At 48.4% G+C, this 13,833-nt stretch overlaps 1 protein-coding gene and 1 pseudogene across 7 annotated transcripts in view; both read left to right on the forward strand.

Annotated features, from left to right (window-relative positions):
- LOC309608268 (large ribosomal subunit protein eL42 pseudogene) overlaps positions 1–13,833 on the forward strand; it is a 217,967-nt pseudogene that overhangs the window by 102,989 nt on the left and 101,145 nt on the right. The gene's annotated exons all lie outside the window — the stretch shown is intronic.
- DAAM2 (dishevelled associated activator of morphogenesis 2) overlaps positions 1–13,833 on the forward strand; it is a 114,247-nt gene that overhangs the window by 64,961 nt on the left and 35,453 nt on the right. For all 6 annotated transcript variants that reach the window (XR_014232764.1, XM_082347807.1, XM_082347811.1 and 3 more), the window contains exons 2-6: positions 249–474; positions 6,208–6,297; positions 9,429–9,503; positions 9,942–10,036; positions 12,626–12,959. Coding sequence is in view for 5 of the 6 variants with exons in the window: in XM_082347807.1 (XP_082203933.1) it covers positions 307–474; positions 6,208–6,297; positions 9,429–9,503; positions 9,942–10,036; positions 12,626–12,959 (762 nt within the window). In the remaining variant the exon portion in view is untranslated. The remainder of the gene's footprint in view (positions 1–248; positions 475–6,207; positions 6,298–9,428; positions 9,504–9,941; positions 10,037–12,625; positions 12,960–13,833) is intronic.

The raw sequence follows: 13,833 nt of genomic DNA on the forward strand, positions 1-13,833 counted from the left end.
CAGAGAGAGGGTAGGCTGAGTGCCAGCTCTGACCTCCTGGAAGTCACATTCTGTGATGACAGCCCTCCTGTCTCCTCCAGGGGCACAGAGGGAGAATCTGAAAGTGTTCATGGCTGTGGGAGAAGGAAGGGGCTTGGCTGTTGGGTTGAAGGCTCCTGACAGCTGGACAACGAAGTCATGGCGGCAGGCCACGTCCCTGTTCACCTGGCTGCTGTGCCTGACCACTCTGTGCTTTCTGTTCTACCCAGATCACCATGAGGACCTAGGGCATCTGCCTGCGGACCGTCCCCCCAGCTGGCAGTGACCATGGCCCCCCGCAAGAGGAGCCGCCATGGCCTGGGCTTCCTGTGCTGCTTTGGGGGCAGCGACCTCCCTGAGATCAACCTCCGGGACAGCCACCCCCTGCAGTACATGGAGTTCTCCAGTCCTATCCCCAACCCAGAGGAGCTGAACGTCCGCTTTGCAGAGCTGGTGGTGAGTGAGGGGGTGGGAGGGGAGGGGGATTGGCAATGGGGAGGGCCACGGCTAGAGCAGGCAGAGCCAGACAGAGGGCAAGGGCCCATGTGCTGGCATCTTCACCTACTGAAACTCTGCTTGGGGCTGAGGTGGGCCCCAAGGACATTTCAGCTATGGGGGAGAAACAGAGTCACTCACTGGGGTGGGCACCATGAAAGGTGGACCTCCGTCGTATCTCCATTGGATTTTAGACCTCGCGGGGTAGCAGCAGGCTCCCATGAGAGAAGCAGGTCCAGGCCTTTGTGAAATCAGGCAGGGAGGGGCCTCAGAGAACATCAGAGCACTTGGCACCTTTTTCTCTTCTGCTCGCTGGAATTTCCCTGGGATCCTTTTATCTCAAGCACAGAAAGAAGAGACAGGGTGGAATTCTGTAGGCGGACACCGGGTACCTCAGAACAGGGGATGATTTTCTTCTTTTCATTGACGTATAGTTGATTTACAACGTTGTGTTAATCTCTGCTATACAGCTAAGTGATTCAGTCATACGTATGTATACATTTTTAATATTCTATTCCATTATGGTTTGTCGTAGGATATTGAATATGGTTCTCTGTGCTATACAGTAGGACCTTGTTGTCTATCCATTCTATATATGATAGCTTACATCTGCTCATCACCACCTCCCACTCCATCCCTCCCCCAACCCCCTCCCCCTTGGCAACCACAAGTCTCAGAACAGGGGATGATTAACTAGAAACAAGAAGGTAGAGATGCCTGTATCCCACCTGGAACGTGGGTAGGGTCTGGGATGATGACATCCCATGTCTAGCCTGGGGAAGACAGAAGCTCTATCGTTTATACTGGTAGCAGCTCTTCCTGACCCTTTGTGATACCCGTTCAGACCACAGCAGCACCCTGTGTGTGACATGTCATACTCTGACCACAAAGAGACAGAACAGGAAAGAAGCATGATTCCTCTCTTGGGAGGTCTGATGGTGAGACAAAGCCTGCACACCAAAGAAAATCCCGGATTGGGGAGCAGGACCCCTGCCCAGGACTTGGGCCTGAACCCTGGCAGAGAGCAATAAGCACAAGGTCATCTACCATTAGTTCTTGGTCACTCATTCTCATGGCTGGCCTGTAGAGAAACAAGGCAGTGTGATTGGGAACGGGGTTTCATACTTGGATTCGGTCATGGATGTATCTGATTGAGGCGATCCAGCTCTTCAAATCACAGGACCACTGTAAGATGGGACCATGCACGTGATGAGAAAAAGTGATCCACCTTCCTCATCATATCAGCTTCAGGAAAACTCATTGTCATGATTCATGCCTTTCCTCAGGGTGGGGCCGGAGGTGGGAGAGAACAAAGCCTTTGCTAGCGTGGAATAGCATTAGCTATTCTATAACAGCCTGATCCATGTTAGTCCTGCAAGATCTGTGTTTTTTATGCAGAATACTGCTGACGCAAAATATGTGGGTTTTCCCACACCAAGCAGTTCTCCAGTTTTATACAGACATCAACTGGGCATCCTACGATTTAACTCAATTCTGACATTTACTACCCAAAGTTAGTGCAGACCCCTCAGGTTAAGGGCTCAGATCCACGAGACAGCCCCCAACTTCAGACGCCAACCACAGGTGGTGGGTCCCAGCTTCCCCACACTTCTGTCCAATGTGGCTACAAATCGGGGGTTCCCACCATCCCCTCCTCAGGTTTGATAATTTGCTGGAACCGCTCACAGAACTCAGGGAAACACTTTATTTACTATTACCAGTTTATTATAAAGGATATTCTAAAGAATACATGTGAGCAGCCAGATGAAGGTGTACGTAGGGTTAGACCCAGAAGCGTAAGGCTCCTGTCCTGAGCACAGGAGTCTGCCCTGTGGAGTTTGGGCTTCCCCACCCTCACAGCCCATGGATGCATCCACCCAGCCGGAAGCTCTCTGAGCCTTGCCGTTTAGGGGCTTTTATGGCAGTTTCGACATGATAGGTTTTCAACTTGATCTGTAGCGCTTCTCTCCCCAGAGTTTGGGAAGTGAGGCTGAATGTTCTAGGCTTCTAATCAAGGCCTGATCCTTCTGGCGGCCAACCTCCACCTCGAAGCTATCTAGGGTCCACCAAGAGTCACTTCCCTAGGAGAAAAGAGGCTCCTATCACCCAGGAAATTCCAAGGGATTTAGGAGCTCTGTGTCAGGAACAAAAGATATTCCTATCACTTCTATCATTCATGAAATTCCAAGGGATTTAAGAGCTCTAGGATAGGAGCTGGGAATGAAGATGAAAAATATATTTCTTACATTATCCCAGGCAGGGACATCTTCTTGAGCACAGCACGTGAGTTTTGAAAGAAGGACATGTCGAGGGGTGTTCCTTCCTTTGGCCCTTTTAGTCACCAAGTATTTACTGAGCATTTTAAGTGGCAGGGTTTTTTTTTTTTTTTTTACAAGGTACTTTGGCAAACAAGGATGAGTCAGACCCATCTTGCCTGCAGGAAGACTAGCGTGAGGTATTGATCAAACAAATGAAAAATAGTTCTTGAGAGACTGCTGTGTGCTGGGCCCCGTGGGGCTGCCAGGGATTTAGTGACGAACCAATAGGAGCAGCTCCTGCCCCCAAGAACGTGATACCGAACGGGAAGGCCGATCTTGAACAGTAGTGATAATGTGGTGGGTGTTTTGAAAGGAAATGTTTGGGGAGCTGTGGGAGTGTCTAGCAGGGAGCCTTCTTCTAGATCCGGGGTCACGGTGGCTCCCCTGAGGCAGTGACACTTCCACTGAGATCTGAAAGCAAGAGCGATGGTTAGATAAGTGAATGGAGGTGCAGAATAGGGCCACGGAGTCCCCTGCAGAAGCAGCAGCAGATGTGAGAGTCTCAAGTCAGGAAAGAGCTGGGTCCTTTTGGGGAGAACACCATCACGATGAGAATAACCAAGGATTTTGGATTCGATCCTAAGGGTGATAGAAAGCCACCGAAGAGGTTAAGCAGGGGTTTGAGGTGATCCAATCTACTTGCCTAAAAAAAAGTAGGGTCCCTCCATGAAGAAGGGTACCCTGTTGAAGAAGGGTTCTGTGTAGACCACTGGGAGGCTCTTGGTGCACTCCGAGCTGGGGAGGATGGTGGCTTGGACTAAAGTGTTAGCAGTGAGAATGGGGAGAAGTGGACAGATTCAAGAGCTACTGAGAAGGAAGTATAACAGGATTTGTTGGGATTGGTGAATGAGCAGGAAACACCAGGTTTCTTACGTGAGGTTGTGGGTGGATGGTGGGACCCTGTACAGGGCAGGATGTGCCAGTGGAGACCCAGACTTAGGGGACTGGGATGAGGAACGCAGTTTGCATATGTTCTGTGTGCATCAGTTTCCTCACCTGTAAAATGGGCTGTTGCAAGTTTAATGAGTAAACCTTAAGCACTGAGAACAGTGCCTGGCACATCTTGACACTACATGAGTGTGGGAGGTACCTGAGGGTCACCAAAGTTGATCAGTATAGGAGGCACCTGGGTGCCAGGATCGGGAGCTCAGGACACTGGTGGGCTGGAGGTACAGGTTTGAGAGAGTTTAGGATCGTCACTGAGTCCTTGGGAATGGCTACGAAGGCTTCACCCGGGGAAGCATGGAGGGGAGGAGAGGACCCAGGATGGTGCCCTTTGGGACTTCAACGTTGGATGGTAGGAGAGAGGAGGAGAAGTCGGGGGTCCCAAGAGGAACATAGAGTGAAGCAGGAGGGACTGCCCAAGAGTGTGGTTGTCCAGGAAACCAAGGAAGAGAGACTCAGTAAGGAGTGGATGGTCCGCAGAGTCGTGGGCTACCTGGGCTGAGCCAAATCGCCAAGAAGGGTCCTTCGATTTAGTGACAGAGACCACTGGTGAGAAAAGACAAGTGTGTACGTAGCCAGAATACAAGGTTGAACATAACTGCTCTGGAGTTCAGGAAGGGAGAGGTGTTCTTACCTGGGAGGGGCTGTGGAAGGCTTGCGGGAAGATGGTAACTTTGAGCTGGGGAATTAGACCAGGGTCCACAGGGTGGGTGGGCCAGGAGGGCAGGCCGGGTGGAACTAACTGCATAAGCAAAAGTAGAAGAGATGCAGTTTGTGCTGGGCAGTGTCAGGTGCACAGAACTCTGTCTTTTTCTTTTATTTCTGATTCTGACCATGGAAAGGAAATGCTTCAGAAACCTTGAGCAGGGTCTGGGGACATTCCCGGGATATGAAGAGAGTGGTTCTAGGGAAGAACCTTCCTTTAGCATTAGATCTGCTGGAGTCTTTAGTTCGAAAGGCAGGTGACCCGATGGGCATAGTTTCAAGTTCTCTTTGAATGTGCCGTTGAGGATGGCAGCCACTGGTCACGTGGGGCTGCTGACACTTGAAACGTGGCTGGTCTGAAACCAGCATGAGCTGTAATGGGAAATCCACACCAGATTTTGATGACTTAGTTTGAAAAAAAGAATGTAAAATACCTCATTGATCCTTTTTTTTTTTTTTACATTGATTATGTTTTGAAATGACCATATTTTAGATATTTTGGGTTAAGTACAGTGTATTATTAAAATTAAGTTCAACTACTCCTTCTTAATTTTTTTAATGTGACCAGAACATTTTTTTAAATACATGTGTCTCACATTATATTCCTATTGGACAGTTCTGATCTATGTGAAGGAAAGTCTAAAATGTTCTCGTTGAATAAAAGTAAAGGACAAACAGAATAGCTATTGATATTTAAGACCCTTGTACCTTCTTAGATATTACTTTCACTATCACTTTAGAAAATATAAAGATTAGTAATACTATGCTTTTTTTTGTCTTAATGTAAGTTTTGCTTTTATTTTTTTTTAAAAAAAAACCTTACAAGAATTGAGCTGAAAAGCACATTATGTTCCCATGGCCCATTAACTATTTTTTTTTTGATCAGCCCCTGCATAACTCATGAATCACAGGAGAAGAATTTTCAATAACAGAGCTTTTTAGGGGCCATTCAGCGCAGCCAAACCTATAAAATCATCCCAAACTACCTATAGAGTTACCCTAAATTTGATGACGTCAGAAACTGCCCTGTCCTGCTCCTGGGGAAGCGTGGACCAGCTGCTGGAGCCCAGCCTGCGTGTGCACGGCCTCGTCTTGGTGGTGGTGCAGCCGGAGGGCTGTCCCTGGCAGGCACACCTCCTTGGGCAGCAGACCTCCCGCGGCATGGCGTGCCCTTGTTGCCCAGAGAGTTGCTCAGCTCATCATCTTTACCAGGTCTCCTCAGTTGTGCTGGGACCCATGCTGAGGTTAGGGGAGCCAGAGACTTTCTGGGGGAGACACTCAAAGGGCACAGAGACTTGAAGGGTGAGGGCAAAAACTGGATCAGTAGACTGATTTCTTTCTTTGTCGAGCCTTGATTTGTGGTGTTGACAAGCTTAAGAAGGACAAGGAAGGAAGACAGGAAACTCCAGGCAAGGGGACCAGGAGCTAGCAAAGCAATGCAGGAGATGGGCAGGGAACAGGGGGCCTGGATAGGAGGAGCCAGGGATGGGGACAGGAAGTGAAAGATGCTTGGATGGAAGCTCAAGGGCTTGCTGCAAGGAGATGGGAGGATGGGGCTGAACTTCTAGAAGAAGAATTGCCCTATCATATCTTTGATGCTCTTTGGAGGAAGACAGCAGGCTGAGGGCTCTGAGGGAATTCGAGGCAATTGTAATTTCCTGTAGGGCTGAATATTCGAAGGTCAACCGTGTCTGGGTTTCAGACGTATTTCTTGTTGTCTTTGCAGGATGAATTGGATCTCACCGACAAAAACCGGGAGGCTGTGTTTGCGCTGCCGCCTGAGAAGAAATGGCAGATCTACTGCAGCAAGAAGAAGGTGCCCTCTCTGATTCCCTTCTGCTGTCACTCAGGGTCCACAGCGCGGGCAGCCCTTGCCTCCATGCTTGCTCGTTCATTTAACCAGTATTTATTGTACACCTGTCCTGTTCTAGGTGTTGGAGGAGTGACAGTGAATAAATCAGGACAAAAATAATCCCTGCTGTCATGGAGCTTACACTCAGGGACATAGGATTCTGTTTTTCAAAAATCCTGTAAGCAGGTGCCCACTGGGTTCCAGGAGTTGGTGCTGGGTAAGGGAGCTGTACGATAACAGGTCTAGGGAATTCCCTGGCGGTCCAGTGGTTAGGACTCCGTGCTTTCACTGCCATGGGCCCGGGTTCGATCCCTGGTCAGGGAACTAAGATCCCACAAGCTGCACGGCCCAAAAAAAAAAGTCTAGATTCCTTTCTTGTGTCTGTGCGTATGCGGGGAAGGTGTGCGCCCTGGGCCATACCTGGGGGCAGCTCTGTTGGAAGAACTCCATTTGGGGGAAGTGAGTGGTCTCTTCTGGATCTTTAGCCCCCACCCCCCCATCCCAGGCTGTGTCCCTGTCCCAGGGCAGCATACACATCAGGGACACACACTGGTCTCCACTCTCTCCACCCTTTCCTCCCTTTCCTCCTCTCCTTCATTAAAAGATGTCAGTCCCCTGATTGCGGTCCTCCCTAGAAGGATGTGCCGGGCCGCAGTCAGGGCTTAATTGGGTTTTGTCTCCTCCCCTCTGCTTTCCCAGCGGCTGTGCTTTCTGCTGTCTTCCTCCATCTCTATGTCTCTTTGCTTCATCTCTTTCTCTCGACGTCTCTCTTGCCTCCTTTCTATTTGAGCCTGTTTCTTTCACTCTATTTTTCTTTTCTTGGCCCACCTTCCTCCCCACCCCTCCACCCTCTCGTTTCTCAGGCTTGCAGCTTGTTCGCTTGACCTCAAGAGTGTATAGGTGTTTGGGAGCTAAGACCTGGTTCTTCCTGCACCTGAGGCTCAGAAGTCTCCCTCCTGGGAGAAGACGGGCAGGTTTGGGATGGCTTGGGGCTGTTTCTCCTTCGTGCTCCTTAAAGCCCATTCCTGGCTCTTTTATAATTCTTCTCGCTCAGGATATTTGTTCCATCCTGGGCTCCATATTGGGCCAGACCGAGCTTATAAAATTGGTCACTATTCTAGAGTTGGAAGGAACTGAGGAGCAACCCAATCTAGTCTTTTTTTCTAAATAGGAGGCAAGGAAGGCCTAGAGAGGCCTTCACGCAAAGTCACCAGCCAGTCATGGCAAGTGCTGCAATGATGCTGGAATGCAGGCCTGCCAGGGTCTGAGAACCTGCACGCACTGCAAACCACTGTCTAGTAAACTCAATGTGCATGTATTAAGCACCTGCAGAATACTGTGTTCTGTGTTTAGGAATCTCATTGTGAGGAAAGCAGGTCTTTAAAAAGCTCAAGTCATGGAAGGGAGGGAGGGAGGGAGGAGAAAATTAATTTCAGGAGTAACTCATCCTATCTCGTGGTTCTCCACTTTCCAAACTGATTTACTCTGGGGGTCCCTGACGTTGATCCCTTATGCAGCTAAACTAAAAAATGCACTAAAATGTAAGGACGTCTCTCACCACCTTCCAAACCAAGTTGTGTGTCATCTCCCCACACACTTTCACACCCCCCTCTCTTTCCACATGGTACTTCTTGTCTCTAACACCCTCCCCCTTTCTTAGCTTCAGTAATCTTGAGTAACTCAGCCCAGTCCTCTCAGACCCCCTACCCCAGCCCCTGCATGAGCCTTCTGTGTTAGATGCCCCCCACCCTGGGTTTCCATGGCCCACAAATGGACAGTCCTACCATAGAGCACCGGTCACCCTGCCTCCGGCACAAGACAGACTACTACGTGGATGACTTTTTGTTCAGTACTTTCAGGGTTCAGTGCAGTGACTGGCATGTAGTAGGTGCTCATTAAAGACATATGAAATGGCTAAACGGGGAGCCAGTGAAGGCAGGAAAGTATGTGTTTCGTGATACGTTCGTTTATGTTCTGTGATCTCCTCTCTAAGGCGGAAGCTAGAATTTGGGGACTTCGGTCATATATATCCACGTGAAGTCACAAAGACCCGATCAAGGCAGGTTTCTCACTGATCTAAAATTTGGATTTTAAGAAACAAAATCATGAAGCCAGAGTGGATGAGGCTGAGGGATGCAGGGCAAAGTCCAGGCCAGCTGGCAGGCAGGTGGTTCATCAGGAAGGTTCTGGAGGAAGTAAATGTTCATGCTAATTTGAAAGCAGGAAATTGGCAGAAAGCAGATGAGAGGGAACATCCAAATGAAACAGGGACAGGGGCAGGAAGGAGGAGGGTGTGTGTAATGCCCAGAAGCAGATCCACTGGCCGGAGGAGAGGACTGGATTTTCAGTCAGCATCAGTGCTTGTCCAGCTCCCTTCATTCCTGCCCACACTTGGGGAGGACTTGAGGCTTTCTCTTGGGACCTGAGGGCCAGGTCTCATCTGGGCTCTGCCCCCCAGCTGCACAGACCCTTCCTCTTTCCAAACCCAGGGCCTTGGGTGTGTCTCTTTCCCTCCTTTTTTAAAGTTACAGTTTACTGAGTACCTACTAGGTGCCAGGCGCTGCACCAAATGCTTTATGTCAATCAGTGCTTCCCAAACTGTCTGAGAGAAAAGACCAAGTTTTTAAAGGTCCAAACTGTCACCGACCAATACTTTTGTAAAATACAATGGGAATGATATTATCAGAAAAAAAATAAAATTTGAAAAAGGAGATGTACAAAATATAAGCACACATTTTCATTAGATTCAACAGACTTAAAATTGTATTTTATTAAATAGAGTCAGAACAAATGTAACAGGGGAAAAAAAAGAATTTATCTTTAATTGTATATATTGTTTGAAAGTGTATACACCTGCGTGGTTTCTGCCCACGTCACTGGCTGGTCCTGAGGTTGGATGTCCGCGATCTGCCTTTTGCCAAGGAAGAAATGGAAGCCTGGGGAGATTTTGTAACTTCCTCAAAGTCACCCCGTCTAGGCTGGGCTGGGAGATGAATCTGAATGCTGACCCGGGACGAAGCTCAGGATCTCAGACTGTGGGCCTGTCTTGTGGGGGGCGGGGGTGGTGGTCCATCCAGTCCTTCATCTTGTTCCAGGAACAGGAGGATCCCAACAAGCTGGCGACCAGCTGGCCTGACTATTACATCGACCGCATCAACTCCATGGCCGCGGTGAGCCTCGCCCCCTGTCCTGCCCCGGCCCTGCCTGGAAAGGCTCTGGGGAGAGTGGTCATCATCTTCCCCTGCACCCCACAGCCCACCCCCTCTGGGGATCAGCAGCTTTCCAGTTATTCTCAAGATTTTATCCTCATCCCTCCCTCCCCTGTGTGACTTCAGAGCCCCCCAAACCATTGAAACATTTATTATGTATACATCACGCAGCCTTGGGAAATAGTCTGGGCTGATCATTCTCCCCATTTTACAGATGAGGAAAGTGAGGCCTGGGAATGGCTCTTCTCAGAGTCTGTCACTCTGTCTTAGTAAACCGTTCCCTGAGACCTCACCATTCCTGAGGCGAGGGCGGCCCCTGGGTCACACTCGGGCTGGGAGTGGCAGGGAGCCGGGAGACAGGCAGCCCAGCGTGACCTCTGCCCCCTTCTCTGACCTCAGATGCAGAGTCTGTACGCGTTTGATGAGGAGGAGACGGAGATGAGGAACCAAGTCGTGGAAGACCTGAAGACGGCCCTCCGGACACAGCCCATGAGGTGATGTCCCCTTCCCTCACTTCCTTCCACGTCCCCTCACCCAGCGGTCCCCTCAGCTTCCCGAAGCTTCACGCAGAGCTGTGTTCCCATCCCAGTCCCCTTGGCCACCTCCACTCTCCAGCATCCCCTAGAGCTCGCTTCACCTCCTTTCACATCCGGGCTCCCACTCCCCCTCTGTGAGGAGCTGGGATGCTGCCAGAGGATGGGCCTGTTGGGGAGGGGAGATGAACACGGGAAGGTGAGATCAACCTCAGATTCTGAAGAGAAACTGAAGACAGGTGCTTGTTTTATTGGGAAGACAGAACAGGATGCGGGGGTGGGGGTGGTGGGCATACGGACAGGTACACAAGAAAGAGCTGCGCACGTGAGGGGCCCCGCGCCAGAGGGGTGAGTGTGGGTGAGAAATACTCCAGCCACTAGGGGGCGATGTGGTGTCTCTGGATGAGATTTCTCCATCTAGCGTGGGAGCAGGCAAGGAAGGGGGGGATGGGCGTCTCAAGGGCTGAAAAGAGCCTCTCCCCGCGTCCCAGGCCACATAGTGAAAGGGCCCAACAGAGCCACAGGCTCCTCTTGTGCCTGGCAACTCATTCTGGCTTGTGGGAGCCAACTCTCAAAATTTTCAGCAGTTTTGCAAGCTGGTTGTTAAACATAGCTGTGATGAAAATGTAAATTACATCAACTCATGATTAAATAAATGCTATCAAAAACAAAGGTAATTAAGTACTTGAAACTTATCACTCCTTAATTACCTGATGATTTGACTACATTTTACTGTCCTGTATGCTCTTTCCTGTTACGTGTGCTCAGTGAGTTTACACCCACTGTGTGTGCCTGGTGGGAATACGTAAACGGTGCATCTCTTCCCAGCTCCACGTTCAATGACACACATTGATACTTTGAAATCAGCTATGCTGGCGGTATTTATACCATGGAAATTGGCAAACACCACAATCAGGCCTTTTTCTTTTCTTTCTCTAGAGCTCCAGTTGTTACCAGCACACTGATCTTCCTGTGTGTGTGTGTGTGTGTGTGTGTGTGTGTGTGTGTGTGTGTGTGCGCGTGTGTGTGCACACGTGCACGTGTGTGGTCTAGGTTGACCCAGCAGCCTGGAAATAGCATCAAGGAGAACGGGAGCCCCCTAATCCCTGCTTGTTGCTCAGGCGGGGTGGGGTGGGGGTCTGTATGGGCAGGGGATACAGGAAGGATGAGGAAGTCAGGAAGTAGAAGGGCTGAGGGGAGGGTGCCAGCTTCATCTCCCACTTCCATTTATTTTTCTTTCCCATAATAAAATTCTGATTACAAAAGTCACACACAGTCATGGTGGACATTTTGTGGAATACATAAAAGTGTAAACTAGAAAATAAATAATACCTGTTTTTAACAATTTAAGAGTACGTTCTATTTTTCTAGGCATATTTCTATAATCATGTAGAAATACAAATGCACTGGGGATCAAATGTACTAATTATATGTAGTGCTTTCCTCACCTTCATTTATGACATTTCCTCAGATCATTAATTATTGTTCTACTGAATCAAGGGTTTTAAGCCTCGGTGTGTGTGCGTGTGTATGTACGCGTGTGTGTGTATATGTGTGTGTGTGTGTGCCATGGATGACTTTGCCACCCAGATGAAACCTATTGACTGCTTATCAGAGTGATGTTTTTAAATAATAAAATAGATAGGAATAGATAAAGTTAAAAATGAACCAATTAAATTGAAATACAGTTACCAAATTTTAAACATTTGTGAGAGAGCAATAAATGTACTTCTTTATGCCTTAAATAATAAGAACTAGCAACCACCATAATTTTGAAGCCCTGATGAGTGGAAATGATATTTTGAGATACCCATAGCAACTGTAATTAGAGATGAAAATAGCTGTGATTTCTTTGTGTGACAAAGTCACAGATTCTGCTAATGCCACTATAGTTTATTGCCTACATTCATCATTGAAGGAAATGCTAAATTTCAGGTAGAGGTTACCAAAAATAAAAGTGTAATTTTCTTTTCCCATCCAAGTTCATGGACCCCTGAATGTTAGCCATAGACCCCTTAGGGGAACACAGATTCCAGGTTAAGAACCCCTAAACTAAAGGGTTTTTAATGTTTTTTGCTGACATTCAAGATCACTCAGATGTTTTCTTAGGGATCCCTTGAAGAGTGCCTTCCCCAGCCTTGATCCCTTGATGCAGTGACTCTGATGACTCCCATGTCTGCAAGTCCTCCTTGTTGTCTGACTGTAATTCTCTTAATTCCCATCCTCGTTGGTGATGAGTCTTCAGGTTTAACAGCCATGATAATTATCCTAATAATTATCATGATCATCTCTTTCACATATACACCTTCATAGCTGTGTAACCCACAGTCAACGACGTGCAAATGCATGGTATTTAAAATGCAAATAAGATCTGAGTCTTGTGAGGTGATAGGATTTTAGTGCTTTAGATAAACTTTACAACTGAACCAAGTGGCTACTGCCGGTGGGACACAGCGGTACCCAGGTAAGGGGGTAGCTATTTGCAAAATGCATACAGAATAATATGCAACTGCAGGATACCTGTTTTGCTGATGGCTCTGGTCTGGGCAGGTTTGTGACCCGCTTCATCGAGCTGGAGGGCTTGACCTGTCTGCTGAACTTCCTCCGGAGCATGGACCACGCCACCTGTGAAAGCCGCATCCACACCTCCCTCATCGGCTGCATCAAAGCTCTGATGAACAACTCCCAGGGGCGGGCGCACGTGCTGGCACAGCCCGAGGCCATCAGCACCATCGCACAGAGCCTGCGCACGGAGAACAGCAAGACCAAGGTGGCCGTGCTGGAGATCCTGGGCGCCGTGTGCCTGGTGCCTGGCGGCCACAAGAAGGTGCTGCAGGCCATGCTACACTACCAGGTGTACGCAGCCGAGCGGACGCGCTTCCAGGTGCGGGGCTGGTGGAGGGCTTATATAAAAAGAGCTGAGGAGCCTTAAGAGAGGGGCGGTTTGGCTGGGAAAATGGACTCCTCACTAGACCATGGGTTCCTTGAGACTGGAATATTGGTCTGCTTCATTTTTGTGGCTCAGTATCTCTGAGCCCAGCGCCTGGCTCATAAAGGGGCTCAGTCAAGAAATATTGAATCGAATGCCATTGCTGGAATGGAGATTTTAGGCCCTATGCCTGGGCCAGTGCCTACTATAAGGACACTGGGACCAGTCCTGGGAACTCAGGCCATGCTATTCTCTTTTCTTCTCCCTGACCTGCTCCAGGTAAAGAGATAGACAATAAGTATAGTGTCTTGGTACTAAGTCTTAATAGGTGTGAACTGTTATCACAAACATTATGGTTTATCCACCACTATAGACTATATGTTTATTCTGTCATCAAACATTTTAAAGCACCTACTCTGTTCAGAAAGTGACCCCTGACCCTTTGCAGAAGATGCAAAGGAGATAAAAGGTAATGTCCATGCTATCAAGGAGCTGGGCAGCAAATACAGTTACTCTCGGTATCCTCGGGGAATTGGTCCCAGGATGCTCGTGGATACCAAAATCTGTGGATACTTAAATGTCTTATATAAAATAGTGCAGTATTTGAATATAACCTATGCACATCCTTCTGTATACTTTAAATCATCTCTGGATTACTTATAGGACCTAATATAATGCAAATGCTCTGTAAATAACTGTAAATACAATATAAGTGCTATGTAAACAGTGACTGGTGTTCAGCAAATTCAAATTTTGCTTTTTGGAACTTCCTGAAATTTAAAAAATATATATATTTTCAACCTGGCATTGCTTGAATCTGCACACATGG

The sequence above is a fragment of the Balaenoptera borealis genome (assembly GCF_965194805.1).
Source record: "Balaenoptera borealis genome assembly, chromosome: 12".
In the NCBI taxonomy this organism is placed as follows: domain Eukaryota; kingdom Metazoa; phylum Chordata; class Mammalia; order Artiodactyla; family Balaenopteridae; genus Balaenoptera; species Balaenoptera borealis.